The 20,529-nt window shown below is 33.9% G+C and overlaps 1 protein-coding gene across 8 annotated transcripts; it reads left to right on the forward strand.

Moving 5' to 3' along the window:
* Positions 1-1,187: 1,187 nt before the first annotated feature.
* LOC18421962 (Protein kinase superfamily protein) lies at positions 1,188-19,288 on the forward strand. 8 transcript variants are annotated; one of them, XR_016054754.1, is made up of 6 exons: positions 1,188-1,471; positions 1,804-1,949; positions 7,752-7,988; positions 17,167-17,401; positions 18,440-18,590; positions 18,718-19,288. XR_016054754.1 is itself a non-coding variant. In XM_020666932.2 (6 exons), exons 1-6 carry the CDS (start codon positions 1,411-1,413, stop codon positions 19,099-19,101), a joined length of 1,191 nt encoding a protein of 396 aa, XP_020522591.1. In that variant the 5' UTR covers positions 1,189-1,410; the 3' UTR covers positions 19,102-19,288. The 8 variants fall into 8 exon arrangements, 4 of the variants coding, with proteins under 4 accessions (XP_020522591.1, XP_006826838.1, XP_088721730.1 ...); XR_016054753.1 differs by having other exon boundaries at positions 1,189-1,471; positions 17,164-17,401; XM_020666932.2 differs by having other exon boundaries at positions 1,189-1,471; positions 7,752-7,962; positions 17,164-17,401.
* The last annotated feature ends 1,241 nt before the right edge of the window (positions 19,289-20,529 follow it).

Genomic DNA, 20,529 nt, shown 5'->3' on the forward strand with positions numbered 1-20,529 from the left:
TTAATCTTAAAAAGAATTATAGACCATTTAATTTATAATGTACGATGATCAAGTGGCTCATCCCTCTTATTGATGGCTACCTAATAGTATTAATGTCTATGCTCATTCAATGCAACAACGCCATTTTTTAAGTTGGGCTATGAGAATTGTCTCACATCTGGCATATAAAATGAGTTGCAACAACATCAATACCGATTAGTTGCTTGAGAGTAGGGAAGGAACACCGGGCGAGGGTTTCTCTCACACAAGTAAATGGCACGTGGGAATTTATAGGAATTTTTTAATAAAAAAATGTTGGACGTGCCAAACCAACTATATGTGACATAAGTATGGCGATTGGACGAACGACGATTTATTAGTCGAATCTCGTTTTTTTGGATCAAGATGGCTTGGGCGATACCCGATCCAGATTGTTTGATTCTGGATCGAATCACCGATTTTTCAAACACACAGGTGCTCTATATTAGAGTCAAAATATCAAAAAATCATTATGCATGGAAACCTTTTTAACTTTCACATCCCTATTAGGATTTCGTACCAATTTCAAGTAAGTGGCATAATTTTTTTCAAATTAAACTGTTATTTTTGTATACCGAATGTTACTATCGGAAAACCTTTTTACCTTGATCAAAATGAGATGGCTTGAAATATTGTTAGAGCGGTCATCCACATGAGAACTTCTAGAAATAAAGGTCAATTAAATTAAAGGGTGTGGTTTTAATAAGGTTGCAACCTTAAACAATTCATTTAAGACGCACCTTCAAATTTTATCATAACATATAGTTTTGATGTAAAATGTTTTTAAGATTATCTCAAAATTTATTTTTAATTCTAATTATAAATTTTAAACTCCAAAAGTGAAAAAAATCAAGTAGGTTTATAAACGTATCAAAATCTTGAAAATTAACGGTCTAGATAATATATTATATGATACACTATTTATAGGATTCAAAATCTCTTTTTTTTTTTCATAGTCATACATCTCAATGTCAAGATGATCAATTAGAAGGCTTTTCAAAATTAAAAAAACTTTTATCAATGGATTTTTGAGGTGCAACGGTAGTTCTGCATTTTAAGGTTGCAACCTTATATAAACTTTTTCTAAATTTTAAGGTTGACACGATAGAGTAAATATCCAATGTGTACTCGCGGGAACATATGTTTTTCTGACAATGTCAAAACTCTCTCAACCCATGCATTTCTTGTTCTGTAAAGGCCAGGGAAACTTCCAATTGTAAGACAGACTGGTTGAACTCAAGCGCTTCTCTCCCTTCTTTCTCTCTCTTCGCCCCTGGTTCTGACCCCTGCCAGCGGTTTCAAAGCCCCCTCCCTTGTCTCTCTCTTCTCTCTCTCCTCGTACAACAATTTTATGCATTTGTCCTTCTCTTTCAATCCATGGTCTGAGACGGCATGACGAAACCCAACAAGCTTCTTGATAGCCTCCTCAAACCCTTCAAGTCCCACAAAAAAGGTAGGAACGAAACCCTACTGTTTACATTCTTTCCATATTCTGATCTAAATGCTTCCTCTTTGCTAATTTTGTTCATCCTAACCCTGTAATTTCAAACATTTCTGGTCGCTTTTTTATAAACCTATGTGCTGTTTCGTTTCAATTATAGGATCACCGAATTCTGTGTGTAAATTTCCAGTTTAGTGTACAATTATCCGTTTCTATCTGGAAAAAAAGGTTGATTTATAGCAGTATGTTCCTTTGATTAAGGGCCTGAATTCTAGGGTTTTTCTCTGGAAAGTTGGGTACCACTTGTTTTGAGCTTAAATTAAGAGATGGGTTTGTTGATTCAGGTATAGAAAACGAGAAAAAAGATGATTTGGAGGCAATTGCTGCACAAGAGCAGAAGGTCTTTTCATTTGAAGCTTTGGCATCAGCCACACGGTATTTCCACCCTGAAAATAAGCTTGGTGAGGGTGGATTTGGCCCTGTATACAAGGTAAGAAAGCCCTATTTCTTTGCCTCTTTCTTCTGCAAATCCATGGCAATAAAACCCAAATTCTCCTCTGCTTCTGCGAATTCATGCTCAATGGATGAACTTTTATTGGAAAGTGTATCCATAGTATCGTACACCGGATGAGTATGGTAGACAAATACTATATAAAGGATGGTTATAGTACGATTGTTCACGGGCGGTGCATTCTTGATGAAGGGTGGATCGCAGGGAACTGATGGCTATCTCCGTCGTCCGTCTTGACAAGGAACGGTGGAGGGTGTTCTCCTCTCACTCGTTTCGGGAAGGACCAAGACCCCCCGCCTCCTTTAATTGGAATGACTGAAACACCCTTAAGTGTTTTGTTAAATAACTAAAATACTTTCGCTAATTTAATTACGGTGGAGGGTGTGCTCCTCTCCCTCATTTTGGGAAGGACCAAGACTCCCCGCCTCCTTTAATTGGAATGACTGAAACACCCTTACGTGTTTTGTTAAATAACTAAAATACCTTCGCTAATTTAATTAAGGATGATGTTAGAGTACACATATATGTGAGGATTTACTAAATTTACTCAACATTTTTTGACATTAACTTGTTTTGTAGTACAATTTTTTTTTTGAAGAAAGTTATTTTCCCTCCTTAGGAGGGGTAGGATAGATATTTATGCAAGAATTTAGTGGTATTTAATGTTTCATGTGGTGATGTCTAACTCATGTAGATAATGTCTTTCTCCACTATAAGTAATAACAGTTCTTTCTATCATGAATTTCTATTTTGCTCTTGATTAATTACCTAAAATACCTGTAGACAAAAAATTATTATATTATAGGGCAAGGGTATTAAGTGTAAAAAAATGTTGAGTATATTTAATAAATGCTCATATGTATGTTTGCCTTAATATAATCCTTTAATTAATAGCTGAAACTTCCCAACATGTTTTGGTATGTCACTATTGCTTCCCATTATAGTATTATTACTTGTATTATGGAAGTAAGGTGCACATCAAAAAAAGAGACTAGGAAAGAGTGTTTTGAAGTTGGAGAACTTCCAAATGATTACCTCAAACTCGTGATGTATGGATAGAAAGAAAAAAGAAATTTAAGTCCTCAAAATAGTGCATCTTGTAACAAGTTATTTGGATTGTATATTTTCAAGATTTTCAAGTGGTTTTAGATCTGCCCAATCTACACCTTTTTGAAATTTGAAAAAAATTTATAATTAGGGTTGAACATGGTTTTTCAAACCATCGTAAGATCTACGACACTAGAACTTCATCTTCCAGCAAAATTTAGAGATGTGCCTTACTTGTGTAGTATAAAGTGAGCACCTTACACAAACCTCACCCAATTATACTTTTCGCAATTGGATTTGCTAGAATTGCTCGTTCTTTGTCTTCGTTGATGAATGTGAATAAAGAAAAGAAGTATGACAATAACCTTCCCATTTTAAAGAATGGAAAAAATGAAACTCAAGATGTTGTCTTGGCATGTGGTAAAAATGAAGTATGACAATAACCTTCCTTTGTATTAGTTGTTGTCATATTTTTACTCCTTTTCATGTTGACTTGGCATGTGGTAAAAATGAAACTCAAGATGTCAACAGCGTGGCAACTGCCACTCTGACCACTTTTGCCTAACTTGAATAGTTTTTGGTCATTCTCTTTCCATTTTATGGGTTATAACTTAGAGAAGGGTGTGGTTTCTATAAGGTTGCAACCTTAAACAATCCAATTAAGGCACATCTCCAAATTTTATCATAACATGTAATTTTGGTGAAAAATGTTCTTAGGATTATCTCAAAATCTATTTTCATAATTAGTTATAAAATTTTAAACTTCAAGAATGGTTAAAATCAAGTAGATCTATAAACATATGAAAATCTTGAAAATGGGCTTTCTAGATAATGTATTGTAAGATGAACTATTTATGGGACTCAAAATCTCTTTCTATTCCATAGACATTGCGATGTCGGGATGATCAATTAGAGGTTTTTTCAACATACATTTTAAGGTTGTAACCTTATATAAACTTTTTCCTTTAGAGAAACCTTTGACACTTCATTCATTATCTTTTTTGTGTACATTTTCTTTGGGGTAGTTGAAAATTGGTAGTTTAAAATTGACAAATACATTTTTACAAATATTTGTCAAGAAAATACGGTCTTTGGGGTGGGTAACATTTGAGCTCGACAAATACATTTTTATGTACCTTGTATCCTCACATTTGGATTGCATCTGTTTCCAGCTGTGTATGATTTAGCTCTTCTTTAGCTGTCTCTGGACTTTGTATTGCCCATGTTTTCCTTAGTGTTATTTGAACCAATTCTTGAATTCATGAGGTGACAGTCCAGTCGGACTAATTGGTTCTTGTGTTCACCAATAAGAGTGTTTGTATCATTTTGAGAAATATGTTCATTGAATTATTATAAAACATAGTTACATACATAAGGGCACACAATATGTACCCAAAATTTATGTATCCAACTTCAATTGTTTTTATAAAAGAAATGAAATGTGAAAGAAAATGTTGCTGCGCAGTGGCCAATCCTAAGCACTGCACCTGTTTCATAGAAATAGTTAAAACACAACAATGTTGGAAATCAAAGAAGTGTAAGGAAAATCAAGATCTAGGGAGGGAGAGAAGGTTGGAAAGATAGATGAGAGTGACGGAGAGAGAGTCACATGAGGAAGAAAAGAGAAAATAGTGTCACAGTGGTGTCCTACCAGAAACCCACAGACCACTTAAATCATTTATTTTAATGATAAAAACATGAAGTACAAATATGCCCCTTAAGAAAGGAAAATGACAATAATGTCCTCAGGGACTTAAATACAAGAAGAAATAAGTAAAAACTGGATTATTTGGAACACTCCACCACAGGTTGGTGCATAGATATCTGTCGTGCCCAGGTTGCTAAAATCATTTATAGTTGATGTTTCTTCAGAACCTTGGTAAGAATTTCTTCTAGTTGGTCTTTTGTTTTAACCTATGGAAGACAAATTTCCTTGGTAGCAACCTTTTCTCGAATGAAATGACTATCCACTTCTATGTGCTTCGTTTGGTCATACTGGACCAGATTATGGGCTATACTGATAGCAGCGTTGTTGTCACAGTACAAGGACATTGACCTTTATTATTCTTAGGAGGCACTGAGGCAGAGACGAGCAGAACAATCCTTTAGATGTGTAAGCTGCGTGAAACTGAGAAATTGGACCCTAGCTAACTCAAACTCCGGGTTCAATGCAACCAAAGATTCAAATATATGATTTTGTTTCATAAACTCCTTGTATTTATCCCCATCTTGTATATAGGTTGGTTTAAACATTTGATAGTGTTCTAATTCCTCGAATTAAAGAAAAATATGCTGCTAGAGACTGCTTCCCTGTTGAAGATGAAATATCTCATCTCAACTGGTACACACAGGATACATTCTTGCTTTCAAAGTCTGGTTGATGTACTGATTACCAGGTTTCTTTTGCAGCTGAAAAAATGGGAAACCATTACTATTGATGTATCCCAACTTCCCTTTGCCACCAATAAACAATTTGGAAGACTGAGTATTGGTAGTGCTATGGATATCCATGTGGGAGTTTACACTCTATGAGTATTGGTAGTGCTAGAAAAATGCTCTGAATCATTGATGTTTGACATATCAGTCACTACGTAACCAAAACATAGCTGATTACCACAAAGAGCTAAAACAACCTTGCTAATTACCACAAACAGGTACTTGATTTTACTCCACCCGAAGATCCAAGACCATACAAGAGATCTCGAAAAAATAGGAGTCTTGCAACTCATGACAGGGTTGCGATGTAGTAAAGGGATCCGACAAACCACTTTTGAAACATAAAAAAGACTACGAACCAGTTTTGGAGTTTGTAGTTCGACATCACAAACTCGACATGACAAAACTACACTAGAGGAGTATCCTTGAAAAATAGGGTTTGAAAATTACGGTTTGATGCACTGCTTCAATTTTCCAGATCTGAATTTTCAATCCTGATAGGAAGCATCCATGGAAATTAGGGCTTGATGCACGGCTTCAATTTTTCAGATCTGAGTTTTCTTTTCGATCCACACAAACCAGATGGGTTTGGCCACCGTCAATTTTCAAATATGGTTTCTCGAACCATGCATCACAGAGAAAAGTCACAGAAAGAAGGGAATGTAGTAGTTAGGGTTTTTGTGTCCATACCTATTTTTACATATTTAGGGTTTCTGACCCATACGGTCGATCATATCATTCGGGTTGAAGCCAACTGCTTTGATACCAAATTAAGAGACAAAAATATTGGAAATCAAATAAGTGTAAGAAAGATCAAGATCTAGGAAGAGAAAGAAGGTTGGAGACAGATGAGGGAGAGGGGAGAGAGTCACATGAAGAAGAAAAGAGAAAATAGAGTCACAATAGTGTCCTACCAGGCACCCATGCCCCACTTAAATCATTTATTTTAATAATTAAAACATGAAGCACAAAAATGCCCCTTAAGAAAGGGAAATGGCAAAAATGGCCTCATGGGCTTAAATACAAGAACAAATAGAAAAACACGATTATTCATAACAGAAATCACAAATTACAATATTTTTTTCTAATACTTTTAAGAAATGGAGCGTTAAAAAAAAATGAACTAATTAAATTCTGAGAGTTGTGTATCACAATGAAAATACCTTAGTAAAGATTCAGTCTCTTCAATTAAGTCCAAGCCACGTGAAATCAACCTTCTTTATGTGATATTGCTGTATCCACCCAATTTATGTGAAATGATCTTATTCAGCAGTGTTTTGCTGTCAGGAGCAGGGGATAGAGTCAAAAATTGTTGTGCATGATATGTACTACTCCATCATAGTTCCTCTCCTTGTTTCGTAAATCATCCCAGCTCGTGTGCATTCTTGTTTAGGTTCATGGTTGCCTTGGGATGTTCAATTTAATTAAGTGTATCGTTGTGGTTGTTTTTGCTGTTCGTTGTGGACATTGCAAAGCAAAAACTACGAATAGAAAGTTATCTATTATAGTTGCTTTTAGCTATTAAGACTCAGCGGTGGACCAAGTATTTTGGAAATGAGAGAGTGCTTGCTCCGCCATTATTTCTTCTCTTTCTAGTACTTACTATGATGTTTTCTTTTTTGTCCTGGTAATTTTTTCTTTAGTTTCAATATACTTGTTCATTATTTGGTAACGGTAGTTACCTTATAATCTTTATTATTGATTATTCTATGTAGTGTACCATACCCTGTGTTATATCCATGTTCACAGAAAAATTTGTACAACTGTATTGAGCATATAGAGCATTTCAGTAATTTGCTGTATATGCTCTCAAGACTTCTTTTTCTATTGAGAGGGATAATTCTTCAGTGACGTATGGTAGTTTCTTTGTATAGTATCCTCTGAATTTTAAATAAATTCTCTTCTTTGGAAGAAAATAAGCTGGCAGCTTCTCGTATCTTTAGAAATAAGCTGGCAGCTTCTTTCTTGTTTTTTTTCTTATCATATTCTTTGATATGGTAAGTTATGCATATATAATAAACATTATTAGAGGGAATGGGGTTGAGGTCGTGGTGGTAGCACTATTTGAGCCTCAGCTACCGGTCTAGGTCTCCATTCCCATTTACGCATTCAAAAACCGCTAATTATTTCTAAAAAGGGGTAGGGGCCTGTATTCCCCCACTGATATACCCGAAAAAAAAGAATCATTATTAGAAAATTATTTTCACCACATTTATTCTTGGCATGTGGTCAGCCCACCTAAAAACAACTTGTCTCTATGTTAATAGATGATGGATTTTTTCAAAATTTGTGGTGCAGGGGAAGTTGGATGATGGAAGGGAGATTGCAGTGAAGAAACTGTCAAAGAGTTCTCGTCAGGGGAAGCGAGAATTTGTGAATGAAGCTAGACTACTCTCAAGGGTGCAGCATCGTAATGTGGTCGGCCTAATTGGCTATTGCGCCGATGAAGGGGAGAAGCTTCTCATCTACGAGTACCATCCAAACCAAAGCCTCGATAAGATACTCTTTCGTAAGCTCTCGATAAGATACTCTTTCGTAAGCTCTTTTCCATCTTAATTGACTTTTTCAATCTTTTTATACGTTCTTCGGTACTCTAATTTTTTATACAAGATACAAAACCTTGAGATATCCATATACATAAGATAATGGATTTTAATCTTTGGGCACAAAGTGGGTAGTCCATAGTTGTTAGGAACGGGATCGGGAGTGAGGGATTGTGAAATGCTAGAAGTTCTCTATGGATGGGAACACCGTCCATACAATGCACATGTTAGGGATCGAGATCCCCAAATGTTAGGGATCGAGATTCCAACCTTTTGGGGATCTTGATCCCGACCTTTTTGCATCTTGATCCCAACTTTTTGGAAATCTTGTTACCAACCTTAAAGTGTATGATGATCAAGGATTATGTATACTCTTTAAAGTAGGGATCTTATTATTTATAACAAGTAAGCAAAGTTTGTGTTGCTAGTTGGCTATAAACAAAAAAAATCATCAGTTTGGTTGTTGTCTTAGTATTTAAGGTTGGGATGGAGATATCTAACAACAAGAATCGAGATCCTTTTCTGTGCGGTATGAGATCCCAAAATTTAAAATTCGAGATCCCGTAGAGATTTGTTTTGGGAGCGATAGAATCGAGATTCTAGAAGGGATCGCCTACCAAAGTAGGAGATCCAGGTAACTATGGGTAGTCTGCCCGACCACCTACAGTAACATGGTTGAACCTTGAAACATAGTTTGGTGGTCTACCTGACCACCTACAACAACATGTTTGAGCCCTTCAAAAACAAGAAAATTTGATTGGAGCTTAGGTAGTGCTCAGAATCAATTTCTCCTAGAAGATTGACTCTAAACACTCCATTTGAGTGAAGATAGATAGAGAGAGAAGTATACAATAAGACCATTTATATTTGGTACATAGAGGTCATACTTAATTTTGACCATTGGATGTGAAATTGGGTGGCTGTATTTTTTCCATTGACCATGCTCGATGTTTAAAAAAGAAATTTTTTGAATTTTGTGATACACCCAAGCTATTGAATTTCACATAGGATGGTTATAGGTGATTGTGATCTCCTTGTACCAAAGGTAAATGATCTTATTATATATATATATATATATATATATATATATATATATATATATATATATATATATATATATATATATATATATATCTATTTCCTTTCTTTAATTATGCATACTAGTAAAATGCACTTGCTTCGCTGGTCTCATTGAAACACGAAATTGATAGCAATAATATGAGAAATAATATAGTGAATGAGATAATGACTAAGTCTCTCTTTATACGATGTGATTAAATATTAGACATATACTTAGCAAAATGAATAAATTCTTCATGTGATATTTAAATATATCAGATACATTTTTTTGGGTTAAAGGAGTAGGTTTAGGTTTAGATTTTGTAAGGTTAATAAATTGGGTTAAGATTTCTCTTTTCTCATCAGGGTTATTTATCCTATCTATGAGATCTAAAATTAATGAATCCTCTTTTGATAACATATTACAAGATGGCATACTATAAGAACGTTCCATTTCAGAAGAGCTTGAAATTATAATATTTGCATCTTCTATTTGTCCTATAAGAGAAATATCACTACTACTATCATTTTCTGAGCTTGATGTAGATTCTTCTTTATTTAATTGGATAATATCATATATTTGATTTCTTATGCTTTCATCTAATATGATTGCATTTAGTTTTTTCTTAACTTTACATGTATTTTTATAATGACCTACGTTTCCACATTTATAACAGATGGGTATCTTCTTTTTTTCTTTTTTTTATTGATCTTCTGGTAAGAATTTTTTGATATATTTTTCTTTTTTCTTTCTCTTATACAATTTTCTTTCCTTCTTATCTGGTTTATATTTTTTATGCCTATGAGTTTTGTCTTTACTTTGTTCAATACTGTAACCAAATTGTTGACAAAAATCACCTAATTCTTTTTTGCTTGTCATGCGTTGTTTATCCAATTGTTTCTTTAATTTCATATATGTGCAAAGGGCTAGTCCTTCAGCACATATTTCTGCTGACAATTCTCCAAAAGTATAAGCAAAATATTGTATATTTCCACCATGTTTATTTTTTAATCTGGTTCGGACTTTTTTGGCAAATAAATATGGTAGACCGGCAACAAATTTTTCTTTTCAGTGGTCAAGATGACTATCTTCACGGGTTAAGAGTCTAGAAAAGAAAACATCCTTATACCATTTATAATGTGATAAAGTTGGGCATCTTAAATTGGAAAGTAAATCTTCATATCGAGCTTCCATTAATGCAGTGCTCCCCACAAAGTGAAGTGTTATAGTATAAATGAGAGTATTAACATCATCACTTTCAGAATAGAGGATATCTTGATTTTGTTCATTCTTTACAGTCCATTGACGAGTATTAGTTAGGATTTGATTTTTTTAAGTTTCAGGGAGTTGAAAATCCCACCAACATCTTAACCAGCCAGTAAATCCACAGACTATGGCTTTGGCGACTTCTTGATCTTAGTTGCCAACCATTTTGTAGACTGAAGCATACATTGTCATATGTTTCATAGTATTTAATATTTGGGTTTCAGCTATGCCATCGATATTCCAGTTAACTATTGATCTGCCTGAATAGGAAGTTTTATGTGATATTAAATCTTCTTCAAATTGAATATCAACTGGTGTGGGTATATGATGGTAAGGTCTAGCAGTAGTAGGTTTCCAACTCTTACCATATGCTATTATCTGGATTTGTGGAGTATTTGATTCTGTGAAAGCTAATGTTTGATGTTCAATAGTATCTTCTATTACTGGTATTTCTTCCTGGAGGGTTAAGGTAGAAGATTATGGTATTAATTTAGATTTGCCTTTCATATCTTTTATATCTAGATCAGCTAATTTGGATATAAGTTGATCCATTAAGGTTTTATTGTTTTCAATTAAACGGAATTTATTTACTTCAAGAGGAGGTTTAAATAATAGAGTTTTTTTAGGTTTTGGAATAGGATTTGGCCTGATCATATTTTCTATTCTCATAGTTTGTTTTCCTATGGATTGCATACATAAATTATTATAGTTATTTTGTTCAATAATATGCAGGATTAATTCAGTTCGATGAACAATTTCTCCAGTTGTCATTTTGTAAGGAGTAGCTCTTGTTTCTGAAACAAGTGAATTTTCTTATTCTTTGCTAGATCCTTTTATGATAACACTTTTTTCCGGTGGATGTACACTAGTTATATTTATACCTTCTATTGTTTGATATGTGGTATATTGATTTTCTATAGTATTTATTTTATTTTTTTCAAAATCTGGAATTTCAACATTTCTTTCTAATAATGTTCTTCGTAGCCATGTAAAGAATCCTATATCACATGTTTTTGTTTTATATAACTTATTATACCTTTTATGGAATAGTTCTATTAACCTGGGTTGAAATCTTTTCAAATACCATTCTCTTATATCTTTATTTTCTTTGGAAAGGTAATCTTGTTCTATCCATTGTTTAGATACTCTTTTAGTGAGAGTTCAAATATGAAAATCCATTTCTGTATCAGAAAGGTCTGGTTCAATTTTTAATGTAGGTTGATATTGTGAAATTACTATATTATCTTTTGTTCTTAATAAACTTTGTATTTTTGGATTCATTCTACTTGAGGTAGAATGTCTAGATGATTCACCAATGGATCTGGGTAATTCATTAATATTATTTGATAATATAGATTGACGAAGTATACTTGTATCATCCCTTATTATTTGATTGGAAAATTGGATTTCTATTTTCCCATCCTGATGTTTAATGATTTTATCAGGAATATTTCTATTAGGTGCTTTTAAATGATGATTTTCATTTTTTAGTTTCCAAGACTCAAGTAATTTAATATCTGACCATTGTATAGTTTTAGGAATTATTATATTTGATTTTTCAATATTTGTTTGGAAGAAAGTGGTTCTTCCCTTGGTATCCATTTGGACAGCATTTACGCATAATTTATTCATTACTTTATAATATATTCTGTATACAATAGCGATATTCTGAGATCCCGATAACATATCAAAACCTTGGGTTTTAAGATTTAATGATAATACTTTTAACATATTAGGATCAGTTAATGATATTGAATAATCTGAAAAACAATTGAAATACACTGGTCTATTACATAGACTTGATTCTATCATTCCTAATAAGGAATCAGAAAACTTATTGTCTATTATCTCTTAAACATATTAAGATGGAATTATTTAATCTTAACCTTGTTAAGGATTTAATAGCTACTTGGATCAATCCTATATGTAAATAATTATAATTTTTCATTTTATGTACCTGTATTATTTTATCTGATAATAATTAGAAATTTTCTTGATTACTAGTAACTGATAGGGTTTGTTCTACAGTTTTTATAGCATAACCTACTTTTAACAAACCCTATCAGTTACTAGTAATCAAGAAAACTTCCAATTATTATCAGATAAAATAATACAGGTACATAAAACTAAAAACTATAATTATTTACATATAGGATTGATCCAAGTAGCTATTAAACCCTTAACAAGGTTAGGATTAAATAATTCCATCTTAATATGTTTAAGAGATAATAGATATAATAAGTTTTTTGATTCCCTATTAGGAATGATAGAATCAAGTCTATATAGTGGACCAGTGTATTTCAATTGTTTTTCAGATTATTCAATATCATTAACTGATCCTAATATCTTAAAAGTATTATCATTAAATCTTAAAACCCAAGGTTTTGATATGTTATCAGGATCCCAAAATATCGCTATTGTATACAGAATATATTATAAAGTAATGAATAAATTATGCCCAAATGCTGTCCAAATGGATACCAAGGGAAGAATCACTTTCTTCCAAACAAATATTGAAAAATCAAATCTAATAATTCCTAAAACTATACAATGGTCAGATATTAAATTACCTGAGTCTTGGAAACTAGAAAATGAAATCATCATTTAAAAGCACCTAATAGAAATATTCCTGATAGAATCATTGAACATCAGGATGGGAAAATAGAAATCCAATTTCCCAATCAAATAATAAGGGATGATATAAGTATACTTCGTCAATCTATATTATCAAATAATAGTAATTAATTACCCAGATCCATTGGTGAATCATCTAGACATTCTACCTCAAGTAGAATGAATCCAAAAATACAAAGTTTATTAAGAACAAAAGATAATATAGTAATTCCACAATATCAACCTACATTAAAAACTGAACCAGACCTTTCTGATACAGAAATGGATTTTCATATTTTAACTTTCACTAAAAGAGTGTCTAAACAATGGATAGAACAAGATTACCTTTCCAAAGAAAATAAAGATATAAGAGAATGGTATTTGAAAAGATTTCAACCCAGGTCAATAGAACTATTCCATAAAAGGTATAATAAGTGATATAAAACAAAAACATGTGATATAGGATTCTTTACATGGCTACGAAAAACATTATTAGAAAGAAATGTTGAAATTCCAGATTTTGAAAAAAATAAAATAAATACTATAGAAAATCAATATACCACATATCAAATAATAGAAGGTATAAATATAACTACTGTACATCCACCGAAAAAAAGTGTTATCATAAAAGGATCTAGCAAAGAAGGAGAAAGTTCACTTGTTTCTGAAACGAGAGCTACTCCTTACAAAATGACAACTGGAGAAATCGTTCATCGAACTGAATTAATCCCGCATATTATTGAACAAAATAACTATACGAATTTATGTATGCAATCCATAGTTATGTATGCAATCCATAGGAAAACAAACTATGAGAATAGAAAATATGATCAGGCCAAATCCTATTCTAGAACTTAAAAAAACTCTATTATTTAAACCTCCCCCTGAACTAAATAAATTCAGTTTAATTGAAAACAATAAAACCTTAATGGATCACCTTATATCCAAATTAGCTGATCTAGAAATGAAAGGCAAATCTAAATTAATACCAGAATCGTCTACCTTAACCCTCCAGGAAGAAATACCAGTAATAAAAGATACTATTGAACATCAAACATTAGCTTTCACAGAATCAAATACTCCACAAATCCAGAGAGTAGCATATGGTAAGAGTTGGAAACCTGCTACTGCTAGACCTTACCATCATAGACCCACACCAGTTGATATTCAATTTGAAGAAGATTTAATATCACATAAAACTTCCTATTCAGGCAGATCAATAGTTAACTGGAATATCGATGGCATGGCTGAAATCGAAATATTAGATACTATGAAACATATGACAATGTATGCTTCAGCCTGTAAAATGGTTGGTAACCAAGATCAAGAAGTCGCCAAAGCCATAGTTTGTGGATTTATTGGCTGGTTAAGAGGTTGGTGGGATTTTCACCTCCCTGAAACTTAAAAAAATCAAATCCTAACCAATACTCGTCTATGGACTGTAAAGAATGAACAAAATCAAGATATCCTCTATTCTGAAAGTGATGCTGTTAATACTCTCATTTATACTATAACACTTCACTTTGTGGGGAGTACTGCATTAATGGAAGCTCGATATGAAGATTTACTTCAATTTAAGATGCCCAACTTTATCACATTATAAATGGTATAAGGATGTTTTCTTTTGAATAAATAGATCAAATAAATTTCAACTATATTTAGTAATCCTAGAATAAACTAATTAAATTTATATAGTTGTTATTATTGTATTCAATAAAATATTCATTATTATATAATATATACTACTAATAATTAAAATATTATTATTTTAATATTATTTCTTTTGTCATCATCATTATCTAATTATGAAATTATAGTTATATAGTATATTCATAATATTTAATTAGGATTCTACTTATTTAAGTAATTGTTATAAGATTCATTAGAATGTTACAATTATATTATTAGTATCATTATGAATGTTTATATCAATCATGATTTTTAATTTCACGATAATTACTAATATTGACAATTATTATAATCAAAATAATTGATTCATTGTCATCATCATTTTAGCCTTTTCCCAATTAATTGGGGTCAGCTACATGAATCATAATTCTCCATTCTGTTCTATTAAAGGCCATATCCTTAGTCAAGCCATAAATCCCCATATCTTTTCGGACTACTTCCGACCACGTCCTTTTGGGCCTAACCTTTGCCCTTTTCAGTCCTTCCACTTGAACTAAAATCTAAATAATTGATTATAATGATTTAAACAATTATAAATAAAGTATGATGGAGTACTATTGAAAATGTGCACCCATACATTATGCTTTTTCACATTTATGTAATTAGTGAAGAATCACGACATATATGGAGAGTCTCTACTAATAAGTTGTAACCCATAAAGAGTCACCATAGAGGGGTTGTGCCCATGTGTGACTCATAATTAATTACTGATAGATATGAATGCAAGGGTGTAATTCACGAGTTGTAGGGTGTTGTCTTTTGAGTAAGACTAATTGGAGTCGTTTACACGAATCCTAGTCCGCCATCTATTAAGGGCCATACCCTCAGTGAGGCCATAAATCCCCATATCTTTTCTCACTACTTCCAACCATGTCCTTTTGGGCTTGTGCTTTGTCCTTTTTGAGCCTTCCACATGAACTAACTCACACCTCCTAACCAGTGTTGTATTGGGTCTGCGTCACACATGGCTAGCCCACCTAAGTCTACTCTCTCTCATCTTATCTCCTATTGGTGTCACACCTAATTTTTTCCTAACGGATTCATTTCGAATTCTATCCCTTCTTGCCTTAGTATTCATCCATCTCAACATCCTCATCTCCGCTACACTCATTCTATGGGTATATGTTTTTGACCACCCAACATTCAACCCCATAGAGCTAAGTAGGTCTCACAATTATCCTATAGAACTTGCCTTTAAGCTTCATTGGTATGTGGCGATCACATAAAATTTCCGTTGCACATTTCCATTTCTCCCACCCAACTCTAATTTTATGTGTGACATCTTCCTCAATCTTTTTATTTTCCTGGATTATCATCCCAAGATATCGAAAGTGCACTCTTTTTGGTATTTCTTGGCCGTCAATCTCAATTACTTCCTTGTCTTTACTCCTATTATTACTAAACTTACATTCCATATACTCTGTCCTAGTCCGATTAATTTTAAAACCTTTAGATTCTAGTGCTTTCCTCCAAAGTTCTTTGTGTAGACTTCGTTTCGGGTCTCATCGATCAAAACTATGTCATCTACGAACAACATGCACCACGGTAGTTTATCTTGTAGGTGCCTACCACAATAAAAAACATAAAAAGAGAAAGAGAATGAAAAGAGACTACCACAATGAAAATACCTAGTTAACTTCAACAAATCTTTCTAAAAGAGTTTCGAAATTCAAAATTATAGGGTGTCTCTCCTATTTAATGCACTAAAATAGCGAGCCTTCAATGCACTATAGTTGTCTTTTATTTCCACAGAGAGAGTAATTATTGTTGGCATTTTATTTTTAGAAAGAGAAAGTAGTTATTACTGGAAATTTGGATAACAAAAAATGTTTATAAAATAAAAGAAACAGGTTTTATTTATAAAATGAGGAAGTAACTATGGGGTAGGGAGGTATGAGTGTTCTTTGGGTGGTTATGATGGTTTAGTAACTACCTAACAACCAGTAACTATCACAACACCCGATAGTCATCTCACCTCCTCCATAATGTCTTTAAAGATAGGTCCCTTCTTATTCTTGTGACAATATATCTACCCGTTAACTTTGGCTTAATAATGTAGTATATATGAGGTGAATTCGAAATGATCTGAAAATTTCCACATCACCTTTTCCACATCTGCCCCCAACACACCCCCCGCCCCCCCCCCCAAAATTAAAAAAAAAAAAAAAGAAACGATCTTTTTGTGGTGTGGACCATCTAATTAGGTAGTTGGGATGGACGATGTAATCTTCTTCCTTTATCATGTAAGGCAAGTATTTTTACTTTCCCAGCTCAGTTTTGTTTCCTACTGAAAAATGAAACTTGGAATGTAAAGTTTGATTCTTGTTTAAAAAAAATGAAAAGAGTTAATTAAAAATAGCTCTATTTTATAATTTGCATGCACACACACAAGTATACACTCGTTCACCCATTCACGCACTCAGAAGTAGTTCTTGAATAGCAAATGTCTGTTTCGAATACCTTTTTGGGTATTTGGTTGTATTTTAGGCATAGGAAGTATAGTTGCTGTACTGATGAGAAGTAGCACTCGTGGATCTAGCAGACACCAATAGGAGACAAGAACTGGACTGGCAAAAGAGATTTGACATAATATCAGGAGTGGCACGTGGATTGCTCTACCTCCACCAGGACTCCCACATAATGATAATCCATAGAGATATCAAGGCCAGCAACATTCTCCTTGACCAGAAGTGGAAGCCTAAGATTGCAGACTTTGGCATGGCAAGGCTCTTCCCCGAGGACCAGACCCATGTGAACACAAGAGTGGCGGGCACAAAGTACGTATTTTTTTTCTCCTTAAGACGCTTTCTATGTGTTTCAGTTTTATCAAGGAAGTGATTGTTGTGTTCTTTTTTTATGGTAAAATTTTTAAATTTATTGATTTATTTGAATGGTTAGTGGAGCCTAGGTTGAAGGAACATTTATTTTGGATCTTTCTAGTTTGTGTCATACTACCTTCTGCTATATAATCTACTAACGTGAGACTCATGCCACGATTATTGACAAGTTCATCGGGCATGAAAGCTTTGTGATGGTACATGCAAGGGGAGAGGATCTGCTTTTAAATTACCTAAAAAGTTAAACATTTCGGAGAAGGAATGTATCACTTGGCACAAAAACCAAAGATGCATACTGAAAGGAAAAAAAGAGACCGAGGAGTTCACACAAAGAAAAGACTCCACAGCGCCATAATAGAAAATCCATCAGAGAACTTATGAAAACATAATTAAGAAATGAAATGAGAGTACTTGTTCTGGAGATAAATTTTGGCTGTTGCTGGGCCTTCTGCAAAATGTGTTGGCAGAGTAAAGAGGAAGGCACAGTGTAAAAAGGAATGAGGGCTATGTTGATCACTGTGATAGGTTTTTCCCATCAGATTTCTTAAGGTTTTGAAGTTGGGGTTCAATTCATTAGACAGATGAGCCCTTAATGCAACTGAGTTTCAATCAAACTTCAACGTTGGAACCGTCATATTGTGCAAAATTTACCTGGTGCTCCTGTTTATAGGTGTTTAGGATACACCAATACTAAGTCCTCCTTAGGCACCCTTCATTGCAAGAAATCCCTTTTGTTTTTTTGGTTTAATTTCCCCAACAAATGTTTGTACAGCAAATGGCCATAAATTATTGCTGATGGCAATTTTTCACCCAAAAACAGAAAAATGGTGCTGACAAGCTCGAAGCATGCTTTTAATTTGTCAAGAATGAGTATACAGTGTAGTAGTCACAAGGTCCAATTTCACAATGTTCTCGGTACAAAGGATTTAGAAATTAGAGAGGTGAACACTAAAGTTGTAGTTTTGTTGTGCAATGCAGTGGATACATGGCCCCGGAGTACATGATGCATGGGCAGCTATCACTTAAGGTTGATGTCTTCAGCTTTGGGGTTTTGGTCCTTGAAATAATCAGTGGGCAGAAGAACTCAAGCTTTGACCTACAAGCGGACTCACGGGGCCTCCTAAATTGGGTGAGCACAAGACTGAGAAACCTGTAGCCTTATGTGTGTGCATGCGTTTGTGTCTGAGAGAGAGAGAAAGAGAGAACTTACACCCTCGCCTCAGGTAACTTACATTTCACCTGTCCCATCCCCACAGGCATGGAAGCTATGGAAGAATGGCCGATGTTCAGAAATGGTGGACATGGCATTAGGCTCATTTAAATTAGTGGACGAGCAAGTGAAGATGTGCATACAAATGGCTCTACTATGCGTTCAAGCCGACCCAGCACAAAGACCAACTATGGCTAATGTAAGTCAAATGCTGGCAAGGCCCGGAACCTTAGCTGAACCGACAAGGCCTGGCTATCCAGGTGTAAGATATGGTAGAAAAAGAGGCGACAGAACATCTTCTTATTCAAAGTCAAGGTCAGATGCAAGCTCCTCTGGTGACCCCTCTTCTTCTCGAACAGCTGTTGCCATTGCCGCCACCACCACCACCACCACCACCAACCCCTCCTCCAGATCCACCGATGTGTTCTAAGTTTGAAGTGACTAAAACGCTGGGTAAGGGGTTTGATGGTGACTTTCAAATTTTGTTCATTCTTTGTTGTATATATAATCTTGTAAATTTATGGAACAGATAAATATAGTGAGTCTGATAGGTGGTAAAGATATTCTTGATCAGTATGTGCTAAAATGGAAGCCCTCTGGATTTTTGCCCTGACAAATTTGTATGTTGAAACTGTTGTTCGATATTTACTGTGTGCATAGTGAGAAGGGCTAAAACAGTAAAACTTACTGAATCCAACTCTTGCTATTATAGTTTAGGAGATGCGAGTCTGCTAGGTTATTCGAACTGGGACTGAATTATTGTTTCTAGGCAAATTTATCAAAATGCATTTAATATATGAAATATTTAATATTTTACCATTATTGTTGGATTAATTTCAAAAGAATGATCAAAATATGCATGATCACGAGTTGGAAAAATCGAAATGAGTAGGATGTTATATAGATGATAAGGCAGATGTATTTAGATAAATTTCCCCTCTTTCTTTCGATGTCTAACCCAGGAAGTAATATGCTTTTTGAGTTCCAAAAAGATGTGGGATTTGACAAGCTAGAGGGAAAATGAAATTTATTATTTTTTTGTTTTCTTCACATTCTCAAAGCAATGATTTTTTGGTGCGCCCCAGCACCGGAATTGGGAACTAAAGCAGAATACAAAGAAGTCACTATTTATGAAAAACATGAACTCCAACAGACCTGGTCTAGCCTGTTTGGCTAGGGAGTTCAGAGCCATCCCGACGGCAGGTATGGACACTTGGGAACTTTTGGCATTAGCTTTTCAACTTTTCAGGGTCCTTAACTTTAAATAAATAAGGAAGACTATTTGGTGAATCAGCCGAGCCATGTGGCTGCTCTGGTTTTCAAAAGATGTAAGGCACCAAACACTTGTCAAATCCCTGTAAATCTATTCACCTTAGATGAATGATTTTGGATCTCTAATGATAGTACAAATCTATGTTTGAAGAATTCGAATCAATAGGGAAAAATGGACAATATTGTGCATTTTTTAGGTTTCATGATTGTGGTGGTCTCGATGGAAGTCTCGTAAATTCTGTATCCAAAATCCAAATCAAAATTCATTTACGTAGGACAGACTTGGTTTAGCAAGTGAAATCCATCTCAAAAACGTAATCCCTGACGGTAAACTAACGACTAATAAGTTCACGTGAAATGTGTTGCTTTTAAACTTAGGCCAGTTTGGGTGGCTAACTTAAAAGTGAATATTACTAAAAAAATTTTAACATTAAAAAATATTACTATTTTTCTCCCAACCAACTAACGAATAGTTTCGTCAGTTCCACTTAATCCAAAAAAAGACTACAAATCTTGCCCACTAAAAGATAAAGAAAATGATTTATATAAGTTTGATTTATATAAGTTTGACATCTTAAAATGTAGA

Source organism: Amborella trichopoda, chromosome 4, assembly GCF_054954075.1.
Source record: "Amborella trichopoda isolate Santa Cruz 75 chromosome 4, AtrichopodaSantaCruz75HAP2 v2.0, whole genome shotgun sequence".
Classification (NCBI taxonomy): Eukaryota; Viridiplantae; Streptophyta; class Magnoliopsida; order Amborellales; family Amborellaceae; genus Amborella; species Amborella trichopoda.